At 38.9% G+C, this 22,328-nt stretch overlaps 1 protein-coding gene across 1 annotated transcript in view; it reads left to right on the top strand.

Annotated features, from left to right (window-relative positions):
- Positions 1–22,328, top strand: part of LOC150077456 (dynein axonemal intermediate chain 7-like) — a 325,962-nt gene that overhangs the window by 296,331 nt on the left and 7,303 nt on the right. Inside the window, exon 18 of the mRNA XM_090385907.1 lies at positions 19,669–19,770. Within this exon, the coding sequence (XP_090242033.1) occupies positions 19,669–19,770 (102 nt within the window). The remainder of the gene's footprint in view (positions 1–19,668; positions 19,771–22,328) is intronic.

The raw sequence follows: 22,328 nt of genomic DNA, 5'->3' as shown, positions 1-22,328 counted from the left end.
CTTTTTATCAGCGTAATCTTTTGCTGAGTGTGAGGAGGTTCTGCTTCAGTGTGTCCAACAAGTATTCTCTGATTTCTGGTGTCATGTTTGCTGTGGATGCTGTCTCTCTTGAGGATGCTCTTCACCTTTCCAATCAGTTTCTTACTTCTATTACTTCTGTTGGTACTGGGTCAACTGATCTATCTTGACTCTTAATTCTTCTATCTTCTGCTGTAGTCTTCTTTCCCAAGCTGGCGGTTCCTTTTCTTTTCAGTTCTTCTGCTGCTAGTCTCTCGTTTCTTTTCCATTAATCCTAGTGGTTGTTATGGCAGCACAGAATACAGCTGTGTGGATAGCCTCCAGCGCTGTACCATTGTTGTCAAGGTAATGTGCCATTATTTGCCGATTGAGGTGGTCTGTTACTCTCCACTGGATTTTATTTGGCCTCTGCTATCACATGGGTTCTTGTGGGATCCATTCCTTCGAATTCTGTTAGGGCCTTTTTCCATTCATCTTCTATTCTGGATATCATGACTTCGTCTCTTTCCACTTCAGCTACTCTGGGATGTATTTCTTCTTGCTCTTCCTTCTCTGGTTCTGTGGTATGCTGTTCCTCCTCTGGTTCCATATTGACCATATTCTTTGTGATTATTATTATTATTATCATTCATATGGTGCAAGGAAGCCTGAGGCTTTTGCTGCACCAGCCAAAAAAAAAAAAAAAAAAAAAAAATCTGAGTTGCCCTGAGAGTGTTTATTTGTTATTTGGTTTTAAGGAGCATTAGCAACTAAGGCCATATTGCTCCGGGGATATGCGGTGGTCATTCCCTGACCTTTCCACATCCTCCATATTTGGTGGTCACAGGCTTGAACCCTGGTCTAATCAAGAAGTGTGTGCTATGCACTGCTGCTCCTGCCCACCTGGCTATAGAGGTGCCTCCCTGAGAGAGAGAGAAGGGGGGGGGGAATCACCAAGAAAAAGAAGAATGATCATATCCAGCTCAGGACCCTGGGTGTGCCAAGCCCATCGCACCAGATGTGAGTCCCTGGGGTTAAATTACCATTATATGTGATTTAAACATGCAGTGTGATTTAACTTTGTACCTACTAAGGAGAGTTACGAGAACGACTGTGCGGACGTACCTTTTTGCCGCTCCTGGAACAGAGAAGTTTTTTCTGATTTATTTTCTGTTTTATTAGCTTAAATTGGCATATTAACTTATTTTCTTGAGTAGTTTTATATTCCTATTTACGATACTTAGATAAAGTAACTTAGATAGAGATTTTGTAGGCATTACTTAGTATCGGAAAGGGTATCAAATCCACGTGTTTACCGTTCGTAAATAGCCGCCATTGTTATGCAATACAAAATATCTCAAAATAGTTAGCATAAGCTTAATATAGTATAGTACAGTACATAATATTGTCAATTAATCAGATAATTAATCTTGTTGAACTTCATTGTCAATTAAATTGTACTTTTAACTATACATATAACGACTTGGGTTACGTAATATAAATAATTAGTAAAAAATAAATAATTAATACTTAACTTGATACGGAAGTTATATAAAGGAATTTCTTAGATAACACTCGATACTGAAACATAAATATAGAGTTATAACTGTGTTGAGATATAAGTTTGGGGTTTTAATTTTGTACTGAAATTGAAATTTTATTGAAATTAAATCGAAATCATGACTCTGACCAGAGCAGCAAAGAAAAAGGCTCAAGCTAATGGGAGTGCTGTGGCTCAGGGGAGAACTGAGGGGGGCAGTTGCCCTCTGAATCACAGCCTATTAAAATGCACTAATTGCTTGATGTTTGTGGAGCAGTCAGGTACGGGACATGATACTGCCATGGGGGATGTCTTTGTGTGTGCGCGCGATGCAAGGAGTGTAAGGAAATCAGGCGGCAACTCAGCATTGTTATGGGCCTATATGAGAGCTTGAAGGACAGGGTGGATGCCCTCGAAGGATTAAAAGTGAGGGGCCCATCAAGCTCCCAGCTGCCCACACCAATGCCAGAGCTTGCACTTGGTCATCACGCAACACAGCGGCAGCCCCAAGGCAGAATGCGCTGGTCCTAAAGGAACTAGTAGTTGTTGGTGACTCTATTGTCAGGGAAACGGGAAACATGCTTTGTAAAAAGGATAGGTGGAACAGGACCAGGGTATGTCTGCCAGGGGCAAAGGTTGATGACGTTGTAGAGCGGATATCATCTTTTAAGGGCACAAAATGTGATATAGTTGTACAAGTTGGCACTAATGATATTAAGAGTAGGAGACTGGCGGAATTACTTAACAAGTACAGGTCACTGTTGAAAAAAAGCCGTGAATTAGGGTTGAATTTGAAAGTGTCTGCAATTCTGCCCAGACACGTTAGGAAGGAGTATATGATGAGAGCCCTGTCGATCAATTCGGCCCTGGAAGGATTGTGCAAGGCTCAAGGGGTAGAATTTTTTCAGCCTGGTCTGTACTTGTTAACAGGAGAGAGTGCTTCTACAGGGATGGGATACACTTAAATAGAAAGGGTGCAAGAATGTTTGCTGATGCTATCGAGGCAGTGTTAGGTAGGTCAGAAAATTGCTAGATTGGGGGGATACAAGGACTAACAGATTAATAGTAGCCACTGGAATTTTTTCAGCCTGGTCATTACTTGTTAACAGGAGAGAGTGCTTCTACAGGGATGGGATACACTTAAATAGAAAAGGTGCAAGAATGTTTGCTGATGCTATCAAGGCAGTGTTAGGTAGGTCGGAAAATTGCTAGATTGGGGGGATACAAGGACTAACAGATTAATAGTAGGCACTGGCAGGGGTGAAAGTGATTCTTGCACTGCTTCTATTGGAATGAGCCGCAGCCTGGAAAATAAGATGCAGGATAGTTCAGAGACTGCTGGGAATCATTGGGGTACAAATAAACACATAGGTTGTGTTAGGTTAGCTAAGAAAAAGAACAGGTGCATGTATACTTGCATGTACACCAATGCTAGGAGTTTAGTAAATAAATTTGATGAATTTGAGGTATTGCTCAAAACATCAAAGGCAGATATTGTGAGGATTTCAGAGAAGTGGTGTCACACAGATATAAGGAATGCAGAACTGGAATTTGGGGAGTACAATGTCTACAGAAAGGGTAGACAGGGTAGGAAGGGAGGAGGGGTTATGCTATTAGTTAAGAAATACATAAAATCCAAGGAAGTGAAGCCAGTCAACATTGCTGGACAGTGCAGTGTCGAGTCAGTTTGGTGTGACATAAGCATTGGGAGATCAAAATTGAGAGTAGGAGTGTGCTCTAGGCCTAATGACTCTGATAAGTATAATAAGAAACTGTACGGGGAAATAGAGTGGGCCAGTAAATCAGAGAGTCTTATAATGGGGGATTTTAATTTCCCAGATATTGACTGGAATTTGCGGTCTGGTCACTCACACACTAGCAAGGCTTTTGTGGATTTATTGGATGATTGTTTTCTACATGAGCATGTTCGGGAGGCAACTAGAGGGGGTAATACTCTTGATTTGATTATCAGTAGTGATTCGTCATGTATTAAGAATCTGCAGGTAAATAAACCACTAGGTGGCAGTGATCACAGCATGCTGAAGTGGGATTTACTCAAAGAGGTAACTACCATTAGGAGTAAAGGGAAGGGTTATTGCTTTCGTAAAGGCGACTACGATGGACTGAGACAGTATTTAAATTCTGTACAGTGGGACCAACTGATGATGTTACCAACAGCAAATTCAAAATGGGAAGCATTCAAAGAACTTATCTTGGAAGTTACTAGGCTTTACATACCAACTAAGAAATATTGTTCAAGGTTTAGGCCTAAGTGGATGTCAGATGAACTAATGAGACATATGGCAGAGAAGAAAAATGAATGGGATACATACAAATTAACATGTGACACAGAAGCCTATGATAGATACAAGTTGATCTGTAACCAAGTTACAAAGGAGGTTAGGCAGGAGAAGGCAGATTACGAGAAATCTTTGGCAAGGGATGCAAAGAAAAACAGCAAAGAGTTCTTTACTTATGTAAACTCTAGAAGGAAGGGGATGAATAAGATTAGTCCACTTGATATCGATGGGTCAACTGTTGATGATCCTGCTCAGGTAGCTAACAAACTGAATGAATATTTCATCGACATTCACACATGAGGAGTTATTCAGCAAGGGGAATGCCAGAGGTGTATTCAACTCTGGCAGTAAGCTAGAGAATCTTGTAATAACTGAGAGTTAAGGGGAGGAGAAATTGTTGAAGATAAATACAAGAAAGGCACCTGGGGTGGATGGAATCTATCCAGTTATATTAAAGGAGGCAGCAAAGGAAGTAAGCAAACCCTTATCCATAATTATGAAAGGTTCCTTGGACTCAGGGGAAGTACCCATGGACTGGAGATGTGCAAATGCGACCCCAATTCACAAAGGAGGAGGATCAAAGGGCAACACAAATAATTATAGACCTGTTAGTTTAACTTCTGTTCCTGGAAAATTAATGGAGGCACTGGTCAATGAAGCACTGCAGGATCACCTAGACAAGACTTCAGTCATAGCTCAGACACAGCATGGTTTTGTTAAGGGTAAGTCTTGCCTGACCAATTTGATTAGATACTATGATGCAGTCAAAAAAGAACTGGATGCAGGGAATAACTTTGATATTATATACTTGGATCTTAAAAAGGCTTTTGATACTGTTGCACATGGAAGACTGCTGCAGAAATTGGAGCAGTGTGGCATTGGAGGCAAATTGCTGCTATGGATAAAGGGGTGGTTGAGGGGGAGAAGACAGAGAGTGGTAATCAATGGACACTGCTCATCGTGGACTAATGTTATTAGTGGAGTCCCTCAGGGTTCAGTATTGGGTCCATTATTGTTTTCTGTATTTATAAATGATATTGATGATGGTATATCAAGCTTAATGTCCAAGTTTGCAGATGATACGAAGGTTGGCAGGGTTGTCAAGGACACTACCGACACTATGCTACTGCAACAGGATCTGGAAAAGTTGAGCAGATGGGCTGAGAGGTGGGAAATGAAGTTTAACATTGACAAATGTAAAGTACTACATATGGGAAACAGCAACCCCAGAGCAACATATCTACTCTGTGGTACTACACTGACAGTGGTAGAGAATGAAAGGGACCTGGGGGTGGTTGTGCAGGCAGATATGAAGTTTTCTGAGCAGTGCAGACGGGCTGCAAGAGTAGCTCATGGTGTATTGTCGATGATATATAGGAATTTTTCTAGCAGGGATAAGGAGGTGATTATTCCCTTGTATAAGGCAATGGTCAGCCCACACACCTAGAGTTCTGTATACAGGTCTGGAGGCCTCATTTCAAGGATGTAGAGATGCTGGAACGAGTACAGAGAAGGGCAACAAGATTAGTGAATGGAACAAAGGGTTGCTCTTACGAAGAAAGGCTTAAGTTTTGCAAATTACAGTGTCTGTTACAGTGTCTGGAGACTAGGCACTGGCGAGGTGATCTGATAGATGTGTATAAAGCCTTGAATGGTTTGAGCATGCTCAGTGCTGATGAGATTCTTCCTCTTGCTCAGAATAATCACCTGAGAGGGCATAAATTCAAATTGAGAAAAGATAAATGTAGGATAAACGTGAGGAAATTTGCCTTTAGCCAGTGGGTGGTTTGTTGGTGGAATAGACTTCCACCTCTTGTCGTGGAAGTTGATAGCCTAAATAAGTTTAAGGCTCAGCTGGACAGGTATTTCGAACGAACAGAGGGGTGAAGTGGAAGTGGTTATTTTTTATTTATTTATTTTATTTATTTATGTTTTTTTTGGCTGATGCTGCATAAGCTTGCTTTCTTGCATCAAATGCCTCTACTAATGCTAATGCTATGCACCAAACTCATTTATGGTTGTTCTGTTGATGTACCCCTTATCTCTAATGGTATGTTTGGGATGTCTTATTAAAAAAAGGAAATGTAAGTAGTGCAGCAGGACTAAATATATATATAATATTGAATAAAATAATTAGGCAAAATGGTCAACGTGTTCTAAATGGGCATTTGATATTCTTTATGGAGGATAATCACTGCCATGTTCTATGTGAGATGTTATGGAACATGTGATTTGTTAATTTTCCTAAAAAATTTCACAAAGCATCCTTCAATTGTCTGTGGCCCAGTAATATTATTTGGAAACTTGTTTAATAATTTTCCATAGAATTTGAAATCATGGCAAAATGTTAAATAAAATCATGGGTGGCCAGTGAAGTGTTACTGACAAATGACCTCTTTCTATCCATAAAGTATTTACAGATGCTGATAGCATAGTGGGCTGGAGCACTACTATCTTGTTGATTCCACACCTGCCTTGAGATTTGATTCTTGAAGTTGGGAAATAAAAACCAATCCTCCAGCATAGCTACATAAGTGCTGTCTTTCATTGGTCCATTTTGAAAAATACGGACCAGAAATGATGACTTGATATTTTCTACCCACAACATGATGTGCAGTGGATTCTGCCTTTCAACCCTCCCCAGTCTTCAGCCTCTTCCCCCACTCTACCTGTAAGCCTTATCCATGGCAGGGGGAGATAACTCTTCTTGTCTCCCCCATCTGCCATCCAAACTTCCCTCTGGTGTGGCATGGGCATGCTATACTGCCTAGCAGGAGTCATCTTCTCTATCGACCCCTTACTTCTACTTCTAGGCGCCTCTGTAGCCAGGTGGGCAGGAGCAGCAGTGCGTAGCACACGCTTCTCGATTAGACCGGGGTTCGAGCCTGTGACCACCAATACGGAGGATGCGGAAAGGTCAGGGAATGACCACCGCATATCCCCGGAGCAATATGGCCTTAGGTTGCTAATGCCTCTAAAAACAAATAATAAACAAACAAACTTCTACTTTTACCCCCCAGTCTTCAGCCTCCCTCCCTCCACTTTTATCTTTCATCTAACGTATTGCCCACATGTTTAAATTTAATGACAACAAAATTCTGCCCGACCTGTTAGGCCTTTTAACACATCTCTCTAGCATTCAACCCCAACCAACCGATTTGCTAACAGCAATCTTATTAAGAATTAATGTCAAACGCGTATATATATATATATTTTTTTTTTTTTCTTTTTTTTTTTAGGTCCTAGCCACTGAAATCCCAGGAAACTAGGTGGCTGGACCTGCCGGAGCAACTTGTCATGATTCTGGACACGCCCGGGCTAGCCTCCACGTGGCGGGTTATGGGCAATGTCGGGCCCCACTAGGGGCCTGGCAGCCAATAAGCCAGACAAACAATGGGCACAACACATCACATTGCACAGACATCGTCCACACATTTTCAAGTCTCTGGCTTGACAGTGTACTGTCCTCGATACAGTGAACACACGTGGAGAAATCCCAGGTGCCGTCTGACCCGAACATACCTTATACAATCTTCAGTTAATAATATTGTTGCTTTGAACCACCTATTATAGTTAATGGAAGGCAGAATTCATAGTAAGAAGGTAGGTAAAGGAGGAGGAAGGAAGAGAAGATTGGAGCTCCCCCCCACTTCCTTCCAGAGTTCCCACATTGTACAATACTGATTCTGTAAAGAAGGCTTCTGAGAAATTGTCTCAAGTTAAAAATATTAAAGTAAGTAGTGTTGTAAGTAGTGGAGGTAGTGGTGCAATAAGTACTGTTGGTGTGAATACTAAACCTGGGACGTCTGGCAATGCTCACTCTCATATCAGGTAGGTGGTATGGAAAACGTAGTTAAAGTTGGCTGCATGGTTGCAGTTAGAAGAAGATGATGTCGTAACAGATTTGACAAATGATTTGTCAAATGTTAAGATAACTGATTTTCCAGATATTCAACCTGATAATATGGTTCTGATGTAGATAGTTTTTATTCGGAATCAGGGAGAAGAAGTACGGCACAAATGTGCGTGAGAGTGAAATAATTGTTGCTAAACCTACAGGACCAAAGGCAGAGGTACCCTGACGTGTCTACTATTTTTGAGCTTGTAACAAAGTTAAAGAAAAAGTCATTGACTACATGACTAATGAAAATAATAAAGTAATTAAAGCTGCAACTAATTTCTTACTTGACGTATGGATTGACATGGAGACTATATGAACAACATTAGTCATTGACAATGAGCATCTTAAGACAAGGGTAGAGGAGATGGAGGTGTGTGCCAGGCTATTAGATGACATTGTAAGATGGCCTTTTCTATCTAATGTTGCAGAACAAAAGGAGACTTATGCGGACAAGGTTAGGGCTGGATTCAGCCAGCCTCAATTAGGTGAACAGGTAATATTAAATGATATCTGTATGGTTGATAATAACAGGAAGCTGAGCAAAGTGGCAAGATTAAATAATAAGGTTATTTTTAGGGCTGAGGTGTCGTCAGAACGGTATAAGTCAATCCAGGAAGTTAAAGAGGTTATTGTTAACACATTAAAGGAAAAGTTTCAAGAAATAAAAATAAGAAATCTAAGAGCTATATGAAATAAAGGATTCTTAGTTCAGACAGATAATGATAAGGATTTGGATAAACTCAGTAAGGTAGGGGTATTTTTTCAAAAGGGTATAAAGCAGGATAAAGTAAAGTTACAGAACCCTACCATCTTAGTGTATGATGTACCTAAGGAATTAACTTGGGAGGATATTATTAAGGATTTATATAAGAAAAATTCAAGATTATGAATATGAGGAGCAAGAGGTCAGAGAGGGCATTGTCTTTAAATTTAGTAACAGTTCCGAGGCAAGGTTTAATAATTGGGTAATTGGGGTAGCTCCTCGCATGTTGGAAAATTTGATTGGTAATGACAGGTTGTATTTTGGATATACGTCACACAAATTCAGGCATTTTACAGTTGTGACTAAATGTTTTAAGTGTTTGGGGTATGGCCACTCTATACAACACTGCACACACAAGTCCATGTCGTGTGGTCATTGTGCTCAGGGTGGCCATCTTTTTGTTGATTGCCCAAATAAAAATAAAGATCCATGCTGTGTAAACTGCAAGGTGCAGAGGTGAACTTATGATCACTCATTAAGGAGTACTAGTTGTCCTGAGTATAAAAAGGCTCTAGAGTTTGCAAGTACGCATACTTATGATGGATAACTGTAGTATTTTTAATGTGAATGGTAGATTTCAACATAAAGATGAAGGTAGTGTGCTTAAGTTGGTTCATCTCAATGCCCAAAGATGTCATGTGGTTACTGATGAAATTGGAATGGTGGCTGTGCAAGAAAGTGTTGACATTTTGTGCATGCAGGAGCCGTATGTTAGTTCCTTTGCACATGGACATAAAATTGTTGGTTTTCCTGCTGATGCCAGAGTTATAAGTATAGTTGATGTGAAACCTAAAACAGCAATTGTGGTCTTTAATAAGTTATTGCAGATAACTGTCCTCTCCTCTGTGTAGTCAGAACCCACCATGTGTGAACATTAGTACTCCTAGGATGTCTTTTAATTTAATATCTCTTTATTGTTTTCCAAGTCAGGAAATTGTTAACTCTATCCATTATATGGAAACAGTTTTCTGTGAAATTGGTTGTAGTATTTAATTATTGCATTGGATTCCAATGCAAAGTCTAACTTATGGTTTAGCGGCATGACAGATCAGAGAGGTTGCTTAATGGAGGACTTTATTTTAATGAATAATTTGTGTGTAGTCAATATATCAGGACAGCCTTATACTTTTAACAGTGTTCATGGCAAGTCGAACATTGACTTGACTTTAGTTACTCAGGGGTTATCCAGACGAATTTGTCATTGGCTTGTGAAAACAGACTATACGAATAGTGATCATAGATCTTTGGTTTTTCATATTTATTTGGCTGATTTATAAATACTACTTTAGATTTCGATAATTTTGAATTAACTATATTTACTTATAAGAAGGTTAACTGGTCTAGTTTTGCACGGTCAGTGGCTTTAGATTTTTCAGGAGACAATATGGTTAATTTGAATTTTTTAAATGCTTGTGAGTATGCTGCTTTCGTTCAGTCTTCATTACTTAGAGCCCTCAGTTGTGCCGCAAGAAGACAACAAGTTAAGAGGTGAGTTATTAATTGGTGGAAATTCGGAATTATTCAGGTTAAGGAAAGAAGTATTTTTATGTAGGAAGGCATATCAGAGGTATAGGCAGTGGAGGCTGAATGAGGCTCAATTTTATCATGCATGTTATAGGAATAAAAAGAAAATTTATTATAGGGCTATTTATGAGAGTAAATTAAAGGCTTGGAGAAGTCTAGTTACTAGTGTGGGCAATACAGATCCTTGGGGATTAATTTATAAAGTAAGACCTGGAGAGATGATAATGAATACAGTAATCGTTAATGGTGTGAAAACAACTGATTGGATTACAATGGTGCAGGCAATAACATCTGAGTTGTTTCCTCACGAGAAAGGAGAAGGGGAGGAGACAACAGAGCAAGAAGGTATCAGGGACTCTAATGTAACATACCTTGGGTCTGTCGATATTGCCTTATTTACTTTAGAGGAATTGAGAGCCATTTCTAAGCAAATTAACATTTCCAAAGCTCCGGGGATTGATTTAGTAGAGAATATCACTGTTCTTAAAGTGATTGAGCTTTATCCTAACATCTTGTTAAACTTATATAATAAATGCTTACTTCAAGGCACCTTTCCTGGGATCTGGAAAGTTAGTTCGATTAAGCTGTTAGTTAAGCCGGGTAAAAAAATCGAATGACCCAAGAGGGTATAGACCAATTTCGTTATTGGCCAATCTTGGCAAAATTTTTGAAAGATTGTTATTTTTAAGACTGAACCAAGTCATGGATAAAAATGGTTGGACCCTGCCTTATCAGTATGGTTTCAAGAGAGGGAATTCTACGGAGGATGCCATTAATGATCTCATGAATTTCACCAACCAGGCAGAGGATAAGTATGTGTTAGCCATCTTTATAGATTTTACTGGAGCTTTTGACATGGTGTGGCATGAGAGTATTCTGTCTGGGGTATTATGGGGTATGCAATGTTCAGACATTGTATAGAACAATACAGAGTTATTTGTATGGTAGGAAAATTATACTTAAAGCTAAGCATCTACAGTTTAATAGGAATCTTTCGAGAGGGTGTCCTCAAGGGTCTGTATTGGGTCCACTTTTTTGGAACTTAGTACTTAATTTATGGCTAGAACAATCAGTTGAAAATCTGCATAAGGTTGCTTATGCAGATGATTTGGTTTTATGTGTTACTGGTAAATCCAGGTCTGTGCTTGAAATAAGAGTGGCACAGGTGTTAGAAAGTCTAGTGTTATGGGCTGATCTGCATAAGCTATTGATGTCTACAACTAAAACTGTTATGATGCTGCTTAAGGGGAAACTAAATTATGTGTGACTGCCAAAAGCTTTAATTAAGGGGAGGCAGATTCCCCTAGTATCTGAGGTGAAATATCTAGGTATAAGAATTGATGATAGATTATCGTTTGATCCACATTTAAATTACTTACACGAAAAAGTTAAAAAATTTAGTGCAGCAATAATTCGATTAACTAGGTCAGATTGGGGGTTGAAAAGAAGGGTTTTAAATCTATACTACAAAGCAGTCTTCTTACCCATAGTTGCGTATGGAGCATCAGCATGGTACTTCAGAGTTACTCACATTAAATTTAAACAGAAATTGTTATCGATTCAGCGCTCAATGCTTTATGTTATTTCTAGTTTGTGCAGAACAGTCTCAACGAATGCTATACAGGTTTTGGCCGGGCATTTGCCTCTAGACTTGTATATTGTGTATTGGGCCTTTTGTTATTACATAAAAAAAGGCATAGTTGTTTCTTTCGTGAATATTACATGTGATGTCACTATAGAGATATCTAAGAAGAAAAATGTTCTAACACAGTTGATTGGTATGTGGCAACAGAGATGGGATCTTAGTTATCTGGGGAGGTGACTAGATGGTTCATTCCAACGGTTACATTTACTTATGATAGTAACAACAAACTGTTTTTTCCTTCTATGGTAACATCGTTTATTTTAACTGGCATGGGGCATTGAATTTTAAATTACATTACTTTGGTCTAGTCAGCTCTCCTTTATGTACTTGCAGTCAACCTGAGACTTGGAGTCATTTATTATATGATTGTATTATGTATGTTAAACATAGAGAAAGGCTAAAAGTGCAGATTGGTAATTTTGTTAAAGGCTGTGAAAGTGATCTTATTGCTAATCAGGCTAAATTTCAAGCACTGCAAGAGTTTTGCGTAACTGTTTTTCAACGGAGAAGACATTGGAATAATTTAATGCTTAATAATTAAGATTTGGTTATATACACTTTGATTATCTGTGTTTTTTTTTTTTTAATTATTTATTTTTTTTAGTTTGTTTATATTTTTATATATATATATATATTTCTTTTATTTATTTATTTTTTGCTGGCTCCCAGGTGTGGGCAGCCTGGGAACAGGATCGCTTGCGCCCATCGGTATAGCACTACTTCTGGTGGGTGTGGGATATTGGTGCTTGAGGCAATGTTAAAATAGTAGACCAGGCCCAGTACCAAGTGACTAGGGGCAGCCATTAGGGAGCAGCTGTCCAGGTGCCAGCTGCTCCCTGATGGCAAAGAGGCCTGCTATACAGGTCTGTTTCACAGAGGTTCTGCACAAATTCAGTTTATCAGGTGGAGATAGATGGAAGTCTAGGTGTCACCTTAGACATAATAATAATAAAAAATATCATACTGGTGTAGATAACAGTTGCCCAATAAATCCAGAAAAGTTCTTCTACTACTATCTGAATGACTGACCTAAAAGTTCCAGTCAGTATCCAGAAAGTTAAAAATTCCCTATTATAAGACATTCTGATTTACTTGCTCATTCTAATTGTCTGTATAGTTTTCATTATACTCATCACAATAATTTTGACTATAATGTACTCCTGTCCTGATTTTAGTTTTCCCAGTACTTATCTCGCACCCTAAACTGACTCATCATCACACAGGCTACCAACGTTAACTGGGTGCACTTAGATTTTCTGTGCCTTTTAACAACGGACATAACAGAGAAAAAAACTGGATAATTGAAAGTTCACTGGGAATTATTAGACCTGCATTAGAAATACAGCAAGGGTTCTCTGTTGGACAGAATAGTGAATGTAATAGCTGTTTTTATTTAGTGACTCTTCACAACCGGTGTCTGTGTTATGGGCATACAGCAGAAAACATTATTGGAGTGAAGACAATATATGTGGCCACTGCATGGTTAAAGGCCATGCATACTGCAACAGCAGAGATAAAATTCCACTTTTCTGCAAGCTGATTGTATGCTAATTCTGATTCCTTTCATTCTATACGATTTAAAGCTAGTACAAGTTATCCGAAAGCTCTGGAATAGGTAAAGATATATATGGAAGAATTGGCCTAAGTTTTAAAATAGCAAGAGGACAAATTAGCATTAGCATTTAGCATTAGTAGAGGCATTTGATGCAAGAAAGCAAGCTTATGCAGCATCAGCCAAAAAAAAAAAAAAAAACCCACTTCCACTTCACCCCTCTGTTCGTTCAAAATACCTGTCCAGCTGAGCCTTAAACTTATTTAGGCTATCAACCTCCACCACAAGGGATGGAAGTCTGTTCCACCAAACAACCACCCGCTGGCTAAAGGCAAATTTCCGCACGTCTATCCTACATCTGTCTTTCCTCAATTTGAATTTATGCCCTCTCAGGTGATTTTTCTGAGCTAGAGGAAGAATCCCATCAGCATTGAGCATGCTTAAACCATTCAAGGCTTTATACACCTCTATCAGATCACCTCGCTGGTGCCTAGTCTCCAGACACTGTAATTTGCAAAACTTAAGCCTTTCTTCGTAAGAGCACCCCTTTGTTCCATTCACTAATCTTGTTGCCCTTCTCTTTACTCGTTCCAGCAGCTCTACATCCTTCTTGAAATGAGGCCTCCAGACCTGTATACAGTACTCTAGGTGTGGCCCGACCATTGCCTTATACAATGGAATAATCACCTCCTTATCCCTGCTGGAAAAATTCCTGTATATCATTGACAATACTCCATGAGCTACTCTTGCAGCCCGTCTGCACTGCTCAGAGAACTTCATATCTGCCTGCACAACCACCCCCAAGTCCCTTTCATTCTCTACCACTGTCAGTGTAGTACCACAGAGTTGATACGTTGCTCTGGGGTTGCTGTTTCCCATGTGTAGTACTTTACATTTGTCAATGTTAAACTTCATTTGCCACCTCTCAGCCCATCTGCTCAACCTTTCCAGATCCTGTTGCAGCAGCACAGTGTCAGTAGTGTCCTTGACAACCCTGCCAACCTTTGTATCGTCTGCAAACTTGGACATTAAGCTTGATATACCATCATCAATATCATTTATAAATACAGAAAACAATAATGGACCCAACACTGAGCCCTGAGGGACTCCACTAATAACATTAGTCCACGATGAGCAGTGTCCATTGATTACCACTCTCTGTCTTCTCCCCCTCAACCACCCCTTTATCCATAGCAGCAATTTGCCTCCAATGTCACACTGCTCCAATTTGTGTAGCAGTCTTGCATGTGCAACAGTATCAAAAGCCTTTCTAAGATCCAAGTATATAATATCAAAGTTATTCCCTGCATCCAGTTCTTTTGTGACTGCATCATAGTATCCAATCAAGTTGGTCAGGCAAGACTTCCCCTTAACAAAACCATGCTGTGTCTGAGCTATAACTGAAGTCTTGTCTTAATGATCCTGCAGTGCTTCTTTAACCAGTGCCTCCATTAATTTTCCTGGAACAGAAGTTAAGCTCACAGGTCTATAATTACTTGTGTCAGCCTTTGATCCTCCTTTGTGAATTGGGGTCACATTTGCACATTTCCAGTCTATGGGTACCTCCCCTGAGTCCAAGGAAGCTCTCATAATTATGGCTAAGGGTTTGCTTACTTCCTTTGCTGCCTCCTTTAATATAACTGGATAGATCCCATCCACCCCGGGTGCCTTTCTTGTGTTTATCTTCAACAGTTTCTCCTCCACTTTACTCCCAGTTATTTCAAGATTCTGTAGCTTACTGCTAGAGTTGAATACACCTCTGGCATTCCCCTTGCTGAATAACTCCTCATGTGTGAATGTCGATGCAAAATATTCACTTAGTTTGTTAGCTACCTGAGCAGGATCATCAACAGTTGACCCATCAATATCAAGTGGACCAATCTGATTCATCCCCTTCCTTCTAGAGTTTACATAAGTAAAGAACTCTTTGCTGTTTTTCTTTGCATCCCTTGCCAAGGATTTCTCGTAATCTGCCTTCGCCTGCCTAACCTCCTTTGTAACTTGGTTGCATATCAACTTGTATTTTTTAGGCTTCTGTGTCATGTGTTAATTTGTAAGTATCCCATGCATTTTTCTTCTCTGCCATATGCCTCATTAGTTCATCTAACATCCATTTTGGCCTAAACCTTGAACAATATTTCTTAGTTGGTATGTAAAGCCTAGTAGCTTCCAAGATAAGTTCTTTGAATGCTTCCCATTTTGAATTTGCTGTTGGTAACATCGTCAGGTGGTCCCACTGTATAGAATTTAAATTCTGTCTCAGTCCATCGTAGTCGCCTTTACGGAAGCAATAACCCTTCCCTTTACCCCTAATGGTAGTTACCTCTTTGAGTAAATCCCACTTCAGCACACTGTGATCACTGCCACCTAGTGGTTCATTTATCTGCAGATTCTTAATGCATGAAGAATCACCGCTGATAATCAAATCAAGAGTATTACTCCCTCTAGTTGCCTCCCGAACATGCTGATGTAGAAAACAATCATCCAATAAATCCACAAAAGCCCTGCTAGTGCGTGAGTAACCAGCCCCCAAATTCCAGTTGATATCTGGATAATTAAAATCTCCCATTATAAGACTCTCTGATTTACTGGCCCACTCTATTTCCCTGTACAGTTCCTTATTATACTCATCAGAGTCATTAGGCCTATAGCACACTCCTACTCTTAATTTTGATCTCCCAATGCTTATGTCACACCAAACTGACTCGACACTGCACTGTCCAGCGATGTTGACTGGCTTCACTTCCTTGGTTTTTATGTGTTTGTTAACTAATAGCATAACCCCTCCCCCCTTCCTATCCTGTCTATCCTTTCTGTAGACGTTGTACTCCCCAAATTGCAGTTCTGCATCCCTTATATCTGTGTGACACCACGTCTCTGATATCCCAACAATATCTGCCTTTGATGTTTTGAGCAATACCTGAAATTCATCAAATTTATTTACTAAACTCCTAGCATTGGTGTACACACAAGTATACCTGCACCTGTTTCTATTCTTAGCTACCCTAACACAATCCATGTTTTTACTTGTACTGCAATGGCTCCCAGCAGTCTCTGAAATACCATGCATCTTGTTTTTCAGGCTTCTGCTCATTCTAATAGAAGCAGTGCAAGAATCTCTTTCACCTCTGCCAGTGGCTACTGTCAATCTATTGGTCTTTGTCTCCCCCCAAGCTAGCAGTTTTCCGACCCACCTAACACTGCCTCGATAGCATCAGCAAATATTCTTGCACCCTTTCTATTTAAGTGTATCCCATCCCTGTAGAAGCAATCTCTCCTGTTAACAAGTACAGTCCAGGCTGAAAAAAATTCTACTTCTTGAGCCTTGCACAATCTTTCCAGGGCCGAATTGATTGACAAGGCTCTCATCATATACTCCCTCCTATCGTGTCTGGGCAGAATTGCAGACACTTTCAAATTCAACCCTAATTCTCGGCTTTTGTTCAGCAGTGACCTGTACTTGTTAAGTAATTCTGCCGGTCTCCTACTCTTAATATTATTAGTGCCAACGTGTACAACTATATCACCTTTTGTGCCCTTAAAAGATGATATTCGCTCTACAACGTCATCAACCTTTGCCCCTGGCAGACATACCCTGGCCCTGTTCCACCTATCTTTTTTACAAAGCATGTTCCCCGTTTCCCTGACAATAGAGTCACCAACAACTACTAGTTCTTTCGGGACTAGCGCATTCTGCCTTGGGGGTTGCCTCTGTGTCACGCGATGCCCAAGTGCAAGCTCTGGCGTTGATGTGGGCAGCTGAGAGCTTGATGGGCCCCTCAATTTAGTTTCTTCGAGGGCATCCACCCTGTCCTTCAAGCTCTCATATAGGCCCACAAGAACGCCGAGTTGTTGTCTGATATCGATACACTCCTTGCATCGCGCACACACAAAGACATCCCCCATGGCAGTATCATGTCCCATACCCGATTGCTCTGCAAACATCAAGCAAACAGTGCATTTTATAAGGCTGTGAGTCAGAGGACAACTGCCCCCCCTCAGTTCTGCTCTGAGCCACAGCACTTCCATTAGCTTGAGCCTTTTGCTTTGCTGCTCTGGTCTGAGTCATGATTCTATTAATTTATTAATTAATTATAATTAATTATGTTAAATATTGCCTCCGTAGCCGAGTGGGCAGGAGCGGGAGTGCAGTAGTACACGCTCTTTGAGTAGACCGGGGTTCAAGCCCCTGACTGCTGAATACGGTCGATCTGCCAACCCGCACTGGACCAGCGTGGCAGATTATGGTCCATTTCCCTCAGCATGAATTGTTGAGGAGGCTTCCATCCTGCAGTGGGTTGATAATGGCTGCACTTTACTTTACTTTATGTTAAATATAATTAATTATATTACGTTTGTAATCTAAGTCGTTATACGTATTTATTTAAACGTACAATTTAACTGCTAACGAAGTTCAACCAACGCTATCTAGTACGGTATATAACTATCGTATCACAATGGCGGGAAATTTACGAACGGTAGCGGAGTTGAAACACGTGGAAACCCTTACCGATACTTTTATGCAATTACAAGGCCAAGTAAAGAATAAATAAACCAAATTAATCAGAAAATCACAAAATAATGTTATACTACTAAATTTAAATCAAAAGTTTTAGAAAAACAATAATTTCAAATCAATAAATAAGAAAAATCCACTTAGCGGCCTTGAACACGACCGTCTCTAGTAGCCTCGTCAGCAGACTCGTCAGCAAATAAAATAATAAGTACAAGTTCAAAGTTTCTTGGAAGAGAGAAATAGTTTTATTTCTGTTATTGTGTTAAAGTGCATTGTTTAAAATGGAATGCTGAATCTTTGCATTAATAAGGAATGGGTTAGCTGTGAGTGTTTAAACCAAAGCTTATGATTTAAATCAAAAGAGCACAATAATATGCTTATTGACAATAATTGGTGGCTTTAAATATGTGAACATATAAACATGGAATCTGGTCTTTGACTGTGAATGAGATGAGCTTAGAGTAATGATTATTTGAAGCTTTTACTTCTAGTTATTCAGTGTAGGGCAAATTCTTGAACTGGCTTGAGATTAATTTTAAAATGAATTGTTTGATATGAACCATTGATTTTATTTAAGATAAGAACTGAAAGTCAGTTAGAATGACAGGAATGAAGAAAGTTCATATAGATATCTAAGGACGTCACAGTTTTTTTTTTTTTTTTTTCCTGACCCTGTCACCATAGAATTTAGGGTGTGATTCTTTTAATAGCATTAAGCATTCAGAATGGTCACCCAACACAAACAGAACAATTGAGTACAACACTGTGAACATATTCGTGACTGCACAGATCAGCTTTGCTTGGTACAGTATCTTCATGTGCACATAGTGTGGTTCCCATAGTTTGACTCACACAAGAAATAATAAAAAAAAGTGGCTGGTTTGTGTGTTACTGTGGGGAACCTGAGACTTAGTCTCACATACTATACCCCTGCCCCTATACATTGCATACAAGCAACAGCTAACAATTCAATTGTGCAAATTTGCTACTGATCAGGGAGAAAAATTTATTGAAACAAAAGAGGCATTTCAAACATTTGCTAGTGCCATATTCACTAAGTACAAAATGACATAAAATAGGCACAACACTGTAGGCAACCAGAACAATGAAAAAAAAAATACTAGTCCAAGCCACCATGGCATCCAACTGATTCATACTAGTCTCTCACCTCATTATAATGCATTCAACCCCTTTAGAAGTTATTTCACCTTTCTTATGCCACCTTGAATGCTTCAGTTTCGTTCCTTGCATAATGATTGACCCCATCCTTCCATGCTTCAACTTGCTCCTTCTCTGATAAATTCTCCTCTCCTTCGTATTGGGTCATATGCCCACAGATGCATAGATGCAGCTCTTGCTGTATTCGACATATCCTTGGTATGTCACAGGTGCAACCTAATTTGAGAGAGCCAGCATGAGGAAACAATCAACTAACCTGGCTGACACCCTTCTTTTTGCACAGTATATTTCCCATTTCCCCAACAGTATAGTTACTGATGGTAGGTACTTCCTGTGAGACTACTGCATTCTGCTTTTGGGAAACTTATTGTGTTCAAGGCTTGCATTCATTCTGCTGAGAACAGAATGACTTTATCCTCCTACTCATGCTTCCTTTCTTCATCAACAGAACTGACCTTTTCAGTGATGTTAATTATCTGTTATTCAACCTATTTTTTTGCCTAGCACTAAAAATAATTAATAAATATTGGTACCACTGTTCTTTTTGTAACATTCATGTAAAAGATACCATGGTGGGAAGTAACATATGGCACATTAAATATAATGTAACACATTTTATCATTCTTGTTCAGGTGATAATTTTGTCAATTTCCCATGTTAGCATTTGCACACTTTTAACTTTCAAGATGATCTATTTTCTCAGTTTAATGATGTGGAATTATTTATATAATAATGTAGAATTATTTTATAGGGTTCTGGTGTACTTGTTTTAATAACTCCAGAAAGAGCAATCTATTTAAAGTGTACAGAAATCAGCCAGGCATTTAGTGATGAACCAGTTGAGGGAATGGAGGTTTGTATATAATATTAACTCTCATTGTTCTTATTCATGTTTGTTTCATGATACATTTTTTTTTTATAAGATAGTACAAAGTTAGTATTTGTATACCTGCCAAATTTTATGAATTTTCTTAAAATTCTACAAACATCTGTCCTTTTTAGAAGAACAAGGGTGATAAAAAATGTGTATATAACTCACTTTAAATGAAGGTTTAAATTTAACATGATGTAATCAGCTAATGATGTCTCAAATTAAACTTTTATACAAAATATGAAGATTGCTGCTAAATGCAATGAGTGATACTTGAGAGGTGTGTGATGAAATAAGAGGATATTTACTTGTACATTTCATCAAATATTATATACTAATTGGAGCAGTATAGCATTAAGGGCAAGTTGCTACAATGGATAAAAGGATGGTGGACTTCGTGGACTAATGTTAATAGTGAAGTCCCCCACAGTTGGGCCCATTGTTGTTGTGTATATTTATCAATGATATTGATGAAGGTATATCAGGCTTAATGTCCAAGTTTGCAAATGATACAAAGGTTGGCAGGGTTGTTAATAACAGCATGTTACTGCAACAGGATCTAGAAAAGTTGGGCAGATGGTCTGAGAAGTGGCAACTGAAGTTTAACATTGACAAATGCAAAGTACTGCATATGGGTAGCAGTAACCCCATGAAACGTACCAACTGTGCAGTACAACACTCAGGGCAGAGGAGAATGAAAAAGATGTGCTTTAAAATGTGTTCTACATATACAGTCCATTCCGGTTATTTGGGACATGTCGGGACTAGTGCATTTTGGCCCGATTAAGCGGCTGCCCCAATTATCCGAAGTTTCACATAAATAGTTAAAAATACAATGGACCCCGCTTTACAGTTGGTTCACTGTACAATCAAATCACGTTACGATGGAGTCACCATAGTAAAGTACCGTTCGCTATACGATGTGCAGTAAGCACCGGTCATTGTGATCACGTTTGTGAATTGAGTTTTAATTCTATTAAGCAGTGATTCTAATTAGCAAAAATAGGAGGAATATTATCCACAGGCTATAAACGTAAAGATATATTAAGCACAAATTTACCCTTTATTACCTTACCAATTCAAAAATTAAATGATACGAAAAAATCGGAAGTTTATATACGTGATAATCGGAATAATTAGTATATATTGTAATATGTAACATACTAACTAGTTGACATTTCTGTTCACTGGCGTTTGTGGGTGGGGGTTAAAATTTAAAACAGTAAAAAGATAAGCATTAATAACAGAGAACACGGCACACACAAATTGCAAGTAATGTGATACGTACAAGAGAGAATGGAGTAACAAGTTACGAGGCTTTAAAAATAGGAATGAAGAGAAGATTCTGAAAATTTATTTTTTTATATGATTGAAGATTTCATGGAAGTGTAAATACCACCATAATAACCCACAGAATTCCAGCTGTTGGTGTTATCGCAAATTCAGTAAGATCACGTTTACTGTCCATTTATGATAGATCTCACTAACAGAAAAACCCAATAAACAGGTGACTGCTAATTGTTTTTATTGTTTTATGGTTGTGACCTCCAGAATTTCGACCGAACCATGTGGTACTGTCGGAGACAATCGCAGGGTAATCTCCAGTGCTGCGGTCTCCTGCCCGATTAAACAGCATGCTGTCCCAATTAAGCGAAGTAAACCCTGGCTATTTTCTCGATTGGTTTCTGTTTTTTAAGATTTGCCCAAAATAAACGGCTGCCCTGATTAACTGGTGGCCCAAATAACCGGAATCCACTGTATATTTATTAGTATTGGTACAAAATGATGCAAGGAAGAAAGCTTATACAGCATCAGCCAAATAAAATTAAAAATGAACCTTTCACAAACTCATCTGCCCTTCTTCCCTTCTAATAACTTATCATCAATCCCTATAAGTAGTGATTGATATCACAACTTTCCTTTACATTCAGTTCAACAACCTCATAGCTAATCAGATTGGTCAGGTATGATTCCCCCACCCCCAACAAATCCATGCTGTGATTACCTAATAGTTCCATTCCTATCAAGATTATTGTTCATTTCTTCTTTAACTGTTTACTCCAAATCTTATTTTTTCTGGTACAGAAGTCAGTCTTACAGTTGTTATCTGCTTCACTATTGAACCACCCTTGTGAATATGAGATATTTGTACATCTTCAATCAGTAGGGCTGTTCCTGAATTTAAGGATGCTCTCATTATTATATCTGAAAGATGATTATCTCTTTTGCTTCTTCTTTAAATATAATTGGATAGATTATATAAGTCTCAGATGGTATGTTTAATAACTTTTGTTACAGTAATTTCTCTTCCTGCTTATCAGTTATCATAACATAATATAACTCCTAATTGGTATAGCACTTTTTTTTTTTATATTCCAGCTGGATATAAAAAGTGACTAAGAGATTCAGGTATTTAGTATTTGTAGTTTTTCATATTGCTGAAACTGAAAAGTAAGATTCTATAACCAGGCCTTCATTTTTGAGGAAATTTGACCCTGATACAGCACATCCTTTATACGCTTACTTAAAGTTTAGCTCAT

This window comes from Mastigoproctus giganteus, chromosome 12 (genome assembly GCF_048544385.1).
Source record: "Mastigoproctus giganteus isolate SK-2022 chromosome 12, ASM4854438v1, whole genome shotgun sequence".
NCBI classification, from domain to species: domain Eukaryota; kingdom Metazoa; phylum Arthropoda; class Arachnida; order Uropygi; family Thelyphonidae; genus Mastigoproctus; species Mastigoproctus giganteus.
The sequence above is the reverse complement of the archived record's forward strand: the minus strand, read 5'-3'. Positions and strand labels throughout refer to the sequence as shown.